At 39.4% G+C, this 8,980-nt stretch overlaps 1 protein-coding gene across 1 annotated transcript in view; it reads left to right on the top strand.

The window, feature by feature from the left end:
• The first annotated feature begins 465 nt into the window (after positions 1 to 465).
• nmi (N-myc (and STAT) interactor) overlaps positions 466 to 8,980 on the top strand; it is a 16,724-nt gene continuing 8,209 nt past the window's right edge. The window contains exons 1-6 of the mRNA XM_034885193.1: positions 466 to 722; positions 816 to 859; positions 954 to 1,022; positions 6,512 to 6,670; positions 6,739 to 6,855; positions 6,940 to 7,102. Coding sequence (XP_034741084.1) covers positions 821 to 859; positions 954 to 1,022; positions 6,512 to 6,670; positions 6,739 to 6,855; positions 6,940 to 7,102 — 547 coding nt within the window. The 5' untranslated portion in view covers positions 466 to 722; positions 816 to 820. The remainder of the gene's footprint in view (positions 723 to 815; positions 860 to 953; positions 1,023 to 6,511; positions 6,671 to 6,738; positions 6,856 to 6,939; positions 7,103 to 8,980) is intronic.

Here is an 8,980-nt window from a genome sequence, read left to right as displayed (position 1 = left end):
AAAAAAACCTTCAGGGAACGTTCCCACAACCAAAAACGAACGTTCCCAGAACGTTCTGGGAACCAAAAATTGTTAGCTAAACTGTAAGTTGTACATACAACTTACAGTTTTCAAAGACGCACACACGGGATCTCAACTTATTATCCTCCAGACAGCTGGTTTCTTTTTCATTTCTCTCACTTTTTTCTCCGTGTGGGTGCACACCTGATAGACGACCTTTTGTACAAAACTTAAGTAACTAGCCACATTTTTTAAATGTAAATAGTAAAAGTCAAAACACGCCACAAAAATAAATAATAAAGTATAGTCAAAATATCTGAAAATTCTACTTGAGTTAACGTACTTCGTTACTTCCCATCTCTGTCGGGCAGGAGTTCTGCTCGTAGCCTAGTAAACCTTTTCCTCCAGGACGAAGCTGTTCTGATAGAATTAGACAGTAGCCTATCTCGTTGTCTACCTTATTGCGGTAGGAAAGATGCATAACTTGTGTTTTAAAAACGTTTCGCTCTTGAGTTATTGATCCCGGAAGTTGAATGTGTGAATATTTCCAACTTTACCGACATGATTCCCAGTGAATCTTGCATACGTCATGAAGTGTTGCGTCAACTTGGGTTTTAACTTTCACTTTTGATCTCAATTTGAAGTGGAGCTGCTCCGTGTGTTCTCGGTTTGCCTCTTTTCTCACTTCGACAGAAAATCAAACCAGAAACGAAATACAGAAGGGATAGTAACGTTAGGCAGGTTACTATTAGTATTTGACCGGTTTCATTTGTTAAATTCTGGACTTTGTTAACCGAGTTGTGTTTTCGTCCGTCCGGTCATGACTGACGTGTGCGATAGCCGCCCGATAAACGGCCAGGTAAGCTGTTTTATTAAGCAGGATTAGTCTACGAGTGGGTTCGGAAGGCTACCTGTCGGTGGGAGATGCTAAACACAATGTTCCACGTTTTCAGGCAGACGGTGGTCTGGAAGAGGACGCCAGCGGGTTGGAGGAGGCCAGGAAAGAGCTGGAGACATGGAAGGTAAGAGGCCACCTTGCGGACTGACTTTACAACATTCCACAGGGCCAACCTAAAGTCCAACATAAAATCAATATTTTACGGATTACGATTAGCTGAGAACTCCATGAAACATTTTCACAGTATACTCAACAGTAGGCTACACATATTCTTACACCGTAGTATCCTTACTTTTTTTTTTTAAAGCTTCAAGTCCAAGTCCGTTGTCTCTGAGGTTGAAATATCCACACCAGTCCAGGCTTTGGCTGAATCATGGAGCTCAGACTTGGTCTTAAAGGGGTGATAGAATGCAAAACCGATTTTACCTTGTCATAGGTGAATAACGACAGTTTGGTGGGTAAATAGGACATACATAGAAGCTCAAAATCCCATTGACATGCCTTTCCTCCAAAAATCTCACATTTTGAAACTGCCGCTGAAAACGGGTGAATCCCAACAAAGCTAAAAGATGACGTCAGGATATCAAAACCGCCCATGGATGTATTAGGAGAACGGTCACGCCCCAACATTTACATACAGGCCACTGACCTGAGACCAGTTCCTAATGGAGCTAGCGTTAGGTCAATTACGTTGACCAAAGGAGAACTGGTCTAATTGTTAGGTCAATTAGATGTCCGACTGAGAACGCTGCTCTTGTACTTTGACGGGATTTACTAAGAAGAAAGTTTGGATTATTTTCCAGGATATTGACAATGAACCAGGGTCGTAAATGCAGTGTTCCATGGCTGTACAGGGAAAGGAGACACTTCTCAAAGTCTTCCCAAGGAAGCAAACACTCGACGGGCATGGCAGATGTTTATAACGAGATCCCTATGAACTTTTTCCCCAAAGACAGTTTTCAAAACTTTGGACAATTTAAAGCAGGATTTGCTAAGCTACTGTTGCTGAAAAAGGGACTGTTCCGACTGTATGGTCATTCCAACCACAAGCTGTAAGTATGATTTCGTCATGAATTAGCAATGCTAACGTATCCTGTACGTCAGCATAGGCTGAATGTGTGTTGTTCAACTGTAATGGCAAAGGGGCTAACGTTTCATTTTCCTAACTGTTCTATTCGAATAAATACCCTGTGTTGTCATATAGCTATATCTATAGTCCACGATGCATGTTTTTCTACTTTGTCAAGTCAATTTTTATTGTATTTCAGCAAGAAAGCTAACTGCAGCTAGTAGAATCCTGATAGTTTGGTAGCTAGCTAGCTAGCTAGCTATGTCATCCCGTTTGCTTCGACAACAGAACTGAAAACTTTATCATTTCATATGATATCTAGTCAATCTTGTGAAAAAAAGTGTGTATATAGACTACAATGTATTGATTTTCAGTTTTTTTTTATTTCAGAGTACATCACAAGAACGACAAGACACAAAAGATGCAGCTTGCCAAACAGATGCTCCAAGTGTGGCATCTCGGGGGACACAATTGTCTCATATTACATTAAGACCTCACATATCATACAGGGTAACCTTTCTACTCATTCTTACAAAACCAGACGTCTTATGGTGTTTGTGTAGCATTGTGACTGGGTAGCATTTAGCAGAGCAGTGTTATCTAACAATGTTAACATGATGAGTGAGTGACTTTTATCAAATATGAGAGCCATTCCCAACACATTAGTGAACTATTTATAGTAGGAATAGAACTGTTCATCTTTATTATCACTGATTGGTCTGATCTCAATCAATTGCATTTCCTTTTGTGGGGGAGGCTGGTAAAAAAAAATTGACAATAGGTAGGAATGTGTTTGTATACAAAAGGTATGACTGAATGCTAGATTGTGTGTTGAAGATGCCTTTTGCAGGTATGTTAACGCCCTATGAACTTTGTCATTCAACAAAACAAGTCTTTAGAAAAGGCAAATGTGAATGGGGGACAAATTGTCTGCAGAAACTGGTTTTGTTCAGTGAAGGAGTGAGACACAAACAATAGTCTAGAGACATCAAGCCTAATTGCCGGCCATCTAAATGCAAATCATTTCAGTTTTAAGCTGCTCCAACTGTAAGGCACTTGTAACAACACTGGTTAGAGTACAGTTTTGGCACAGCTTGGAGGTTTAGCAACTGCTTTTGCTGTGAGTTAACTGGAGTATTTTGCTTGGTGTGTGTAAAAGGTAATACAGTTATGTTACGAAATTTTTGTTTTTTGTTTCAGGTTGTATCTTGCAGCCACAACGGAAGACAGCCAAGGGGAAACTAATGTACAGACTTCCGTTCCCAAAGGCCAAAAGGAGAGGTTACACCGTCAAAGACGTGAAGACAGCCTACAATTTCTAAGTTTACTTTTTTTTTATTACAAACAAAAAATTAAAATTTGCATCGTATAGGCACTAAAAATAACTTTTCACACACTGAAAAGAACAAATCTGAATGTGCAATGGTATAGGTGCTAATAATGACTTTTCAAACACAACAGGCTATGTCTTAGACCTGATGCGACTGGTGTTCGAGGAGATCATCCATGACTCCCTTCCTTGTCTGGAAGCGATCCGGCAGATTCCTGTGCCCCAGGACCTGTGTGCTCAGCTCGACAGGCCCCCAACCCGACATACTGCCCTGAAGCATCCAGAAACTCCCTCCGTATACGCAGCACGACACAAGAGGGGATCACAACATGGACACTTCTACCAAGAAAATCCCCAGCAGCAGCTCACAAAAGTCCTATAAGCCATGTGTCTGCAAAGAGAACAGGGTGTAGTGGACAATCACATTTTTTTGTCTTTTAGATTTCAGAGTAATGATGATTGTTTTGAAACTTAATAAAGTTTTTCATTTTGTTTTCTTGATAATACTGTGTTTTTGTAATAATGCTGAACCAATAATCAATGGGTATTGTTATAGAACTGCTAAAAGTGGTATCAAATTAGACTCACCTTTCCATCCCTCTGATTCTCAACTGGCCATGGTCAACTCTGTAAATTGAGGCACACCGGATGAAGGCCAGGATGGTGAGTCATACAGGTTATCTCCTCAGGAACCTGGGTCATTCTTTTCATGACCTGTAATGAGCAGAAAGCATAAAGTAGCTTGAGTTAATGTATCTAGTTTTAGTTACCTGAGGTATTTATTGGCAACATATATTTTCTCTCTCCTGGGGTATTTGTGCATTGTTTCCACAAGAACACCTGCCAAGGTAAGACGGATGCACCGTGGTTGTAATTTTACATATTACTACATGTTAAGAAGGTAATAATCTCAAAGTCACATGATCTAATCAGCAGGATAGTAGTTCCAAGATAACATTTGACCTACTGACACAGGTGAGAGTAGTAATAATGCTTTAGACGTAGCATACAAACCGAAATAGTAGTCTCCTGTCCAGCTAAATGGACATCCTGTTGTAAGATAACATTACCACTACGTGTTAAATAATGTACGTAACTCATAATCACAATCAAAGAGACTTTCGTTGTGAGCAGCTCTATGAACTGGCCACTAACTTTTCAGCCAACTGGACATCTTGACTAAAACTGCGAGCGTACAAGTTGTAAAATATTTGTCCGTGTGCCAATTAATAACTTATGTTGTTTATGATACTAAAAACAAGGCTAATAAAAAGTTATTCTTAGGCTACAACACTGAAGTGTTAGTATTACACTAGTATAACAACGAACGACTAATGTTGGGCTGTGTTGAAAATGCAAGTAAATGCTAAATGACCAAACTTACCAGTTTAAAGGATTCATTTCCAATCTACAGGCAGGTTGCTCCTCTACATCAGATCCTTCCTCTGATTCAGGCTCAGCTAAAGTCTCCATGCCATCTCCACCTTGTATGTTTTAGTGAGTGATGTTGGTCCTGGTCCCTCTCGTTTCAAGCCAGGTAAATTTAGCAGGGTGGTATGAGGGCCAAAAGAACAGCAAAAGCAACATTTTCAGCCCAACAAATGTTACATACCATATCAGGAGACATTAAGGAACAGCGTGATATACTCTATACAACCATTCTATCACCCCTTTAAACTGAGAATCTGAACTTTATTCCCCTGGACTGCAGACTGCTCGCCACAGATGTAGCTCGGCTTCCACACAGACTCGTTGTAGGACGCGTCCCTCCACGCCGCGCACACTCGGGCTACTCTTCATTTAAAGTAACATCATAAATGAAAATAATGTCCAGGATCTCCGGGAAAAGAATCGATATGCGTGTCTTCATTTCAAACATCACTGCAGGTTGATTGTTGGCGACAACGCTGTCGTGGTTAGCTTACCGAAACTCTATTGCGAAGTTGCTGGCTGGCTACGCGACGTTAGCTATATCCGCCAGCATCCGTACAGGATAACTATAGCGAGTTAGCTTTGTGTGGAACGTAACAAAAACCCACCCATCTTGTAGCAGCCAAGCTTACTATTTCATTCAATAAAATTACAGGACAAAAGGTGCACTAATGCCACATGTATGATGTTGACAACATGGACGCATATATAGGCAACACCAAAGGCAGTCTTCATATTTACCCAGCAGGCTAGGCTAACGCTGTTGTGCTAACGTCCAGCGGCGTAGCGTTAGCTGGCGGTCTAAACTTGTGAAAAGCCGAACAACATCCCCGTCTAAGCTGTGTTTCACTTTCCCTCCAATATTATTATAAATATAATAAAGTCACATGGACTTGGTCAAGACCATAGACTGTTAATATTAAAAGACCAAAAGCCACATTAGGCCAGACCAGTGCCAAATACAATGCAGGCTGCGCTGTGTCTCTCCCCAACGTGACGTCATGCAATGCATTGTGGGGGAAAAAAGGAAACACCGTAAAATTGTGCCTACTTTTCGTATTATATTCAGTTTTGCGATATCCAACAACATCAAATACAATGGATAACATTTCAAATGTTTACTACCAACAAGCAAATTTCACAAATTTGTTGCAAAATTAAACCTGCAACATGGGCTTTAACTACGTAATCTGGCCCAATATTAGCCACACTGTTGCACTGCTGTCCCAACACTGATGGAGATAACATACGTGTTAGTGTAAGTAGGCTAACTGTTACCATATCAATCAAATATCCTAACCACCAACTGATGCTCTACAGTAGGCCTTTTATATGCACATACAATACATATAACATATAATTCAACCAAAACGCCAAGGACCGCTGGTCTTCCATTGTACTACCATATATGTAGGCTACTACTTCTACTGTAGGCTACTACCAACTGAGTGGTACTGCTGAATGATAATTACTGTATAGCCTACTGTATACCATCTGAGTGGTATTTACTGTATATTGCACTACAAGCTTTGGAAAGGCCCTGGTTTTTATTTGAGGAATTACAGTGCTTTATTTGTAATAACTTTAATGGAGTTTAATATAAAAGTTTGGCAGACTCACATCCCCTCCCCTCCCCTGGTGTATAGAAATAAAGAATTCAGCAGCAACCTTTCTCTCTAGAAATAATGTCCCTGTTGATTTGGTGGTCCCTTATTATCATGTGGACATGGAACCATAGTTTAGTTAGAAAGCCAGAGTCACTTTGAACTCTTATGTGTTTAAGGCTAAAACAGAGCGAGCTGATGATGTGAAAGCCAGGCTGATATTGGAAAAACTGGAAGAAGATGAGGCCAAGGCAAAGGCCCAGCAGGAGATGTTGGCTTATTTTAAACAGCAGGAGGAGTGTCAGAAGGACTTCAATCAAAGCATGAACGCAGTGCAGGTAAAGTCTAGTCCCCTGTGTAATATCTGCAGCAGCTGGTACAGATAACCAGGAGCTGTTTCTTACAGGAACAGAGCCTGCAGCTGTCCCGCCGCAGAAATGACCTGCTGGAGAAACTGAAGAGTTATCAGGCTCAGCTAGAAGCCAGGAGGGCTGAGTCCACCAAACTGAAGCAGAAGTTCAAGGTCTACGCTGTGGCTTACATACTGATCAGTAACAATACACGCATGCTAATCAGAGAATAATAGCTACACCGCTGTTGTGTGCAGATCTACGCTCAGATCCCAGAAACAGAGGTTAAGTTCAGTGCTCCGGTTGAAGAGGAGGTGGACGGCGACAGCCAGACAATCAGAGGAGTTTTTGCCATCAGCCAGAGAGCCGGTGTGCTGCTGCAAGGAGGACAGGCGCTCATCACCTTTGAGGAGGAAAAAGGTACACACAACTTCATCTGCTCTCTTGTTCCCTTGTATTTTTACATTGCCAAACCCCTGGCTGTTAGTGATTGGTGTTCACGGCTGACAAACACGCTCACATTAGTCCCCATTCAAAACTCATAGCAGATCATTCAAATGGCTGTTTTTTTAAACATGTAATCACATGTTATATTGACTAAGTACAACACACAGACTTCTCCAATAACATTTTCAGCCCACCTAATCAGTGTGTTATCAAAGACAATGCCTTTGATATGAGTCATTGGCTTTCAATATTTTTGATAGGCTTCCCTTCTGATTTGGGCCCCAACAGAGAGGTCAGAAAGGTAACTGTTAATACTTACTTAATACATATATTCGGCCAATTATTGTAGAGGATGTCTTCACTGATCACCACATATGGTCGATATCATGGAAATGATACTCTGTAAATGTTGGGTAACGTAAGTGTATTACCTAATGTGAAAACTGTAATCTGTCTTTAACACAACTATAGCATATTGGTAGAACTTTTCACGGTGATTAGAAACATGGATCTTACACTTGAGTGCTACTAGACTTATTGCTAGTGAAAACGACTAAACTGAAAAGTTATCATTATGGTGTGTCATGGTGATTAATCCATATTTTTTCATGATATTTCACAGAACGGCATTTTTTTTAAGCAATAGTTCATGGGTTAATAAGTGTTAATTATAAGAATATGTGTTAATAAGATCCTCGCTACTAGCATCTCATTGCGCAGAGTTCAGACTGTGTTAGTGTGTGTGTTAGTGTGTGTGTGTGTGTGTGTGTATGTGTGTGTGCATGCGCATGTCTGTGTGTGTTTGTGTGTATGTGAGAGAGTCAAGGTTATAATCGTTAACAAAAACAAACAAAATAATGAAAACTAGGTGGGAAAAAACATTGTTGCAAACTTAAATAAAAAAGAGGCATTACAAAAAACGATAAGTAACTAAAACTGTAATGTTATTTTGCAAAACTAACTAAAATAAAAAAAAATGATTGGGTAAAGTTTTTTTCATTGAAGATGTCTTTTATAGAGCAAATAACGTTATATCTTTCAGAGTTGACATATCCGACCATAGACGTGTTTTATACAGTCTATGCCATAGACATATATAGTTTCCAACTGGGAACCCAGAAATTCCGACATTCCATGTCAAATTGAACACAACATAGTCCATGCCCCTCGCTAGGAGTGCACGATATTGAAAGAAAATTGATATTGCGATATCGATAATGAATATTGCGATATCGATATTAATTTAGATATTTTTAAACATATGTAAAATTACAAAAGTTATGGGAAAACGCATAAAAATAGATTAATAACAATTAAAACAAATTCTTACAACACAAGGTTTATTTCAACAGACAGTCCTATTGGACTGGTACAACATGAATAAATAAATAATAACCATGTCTACTACAGAACAGGACATGTTTTACTGGTTGTACAGTATAAAATAAATAAATGAGCGTGTTTATAGAACATTAAAAAAAAAAAGTAAAAGTACTAATACCACACTGTAGAATTACTATTTTAGAAGTAAAAGTCCTGCAAAAGCATGCAAGTATATCATCAGGTAAAGCATGCAAGTATATCATCAGGTAAATGTATATAAAGTTAGTATTAAAGTAAAAGTACTCAAAGCTAAAAAATCCTCACATTGTAGAAAGTGTAAATACTTGTGTGTTTAACGGTCTAATCATTTCAGCTGGACTTATAGGCCGTTATATGGCTGTGTGTAGTTACATTTATAATAAAACATTTTATTTTATAACCTGTTTTGTTTGCAAAAAAATCTAAATTTGAAAAGTAACAAGTAACTAAAGTGGAGTAAAAAGTGGCATGAAAAGACTCAAGTAAAGT

This window comes from Etheostoma cragini, chromosome 11 (genome assembly GCF_013103735.1).
Source record: "Etheostoma cragini isolate CJK2018 chromosome 11, CSU_Ecrag_1.0, whole genome shotgun sequence".
In the NCBI taxonomy this organism is placed as follows: domain Eukaryota; kingdom Metazoa; phylum Chordata; class Actinopteri; order Perciformes; family Percidae; genus Etheostoma; species Etheostoma cragini.
Note: the sequence above shows the minus strand (reverse complement) of the source record. Positions and strands in the feature narration are given on the sequence as shown.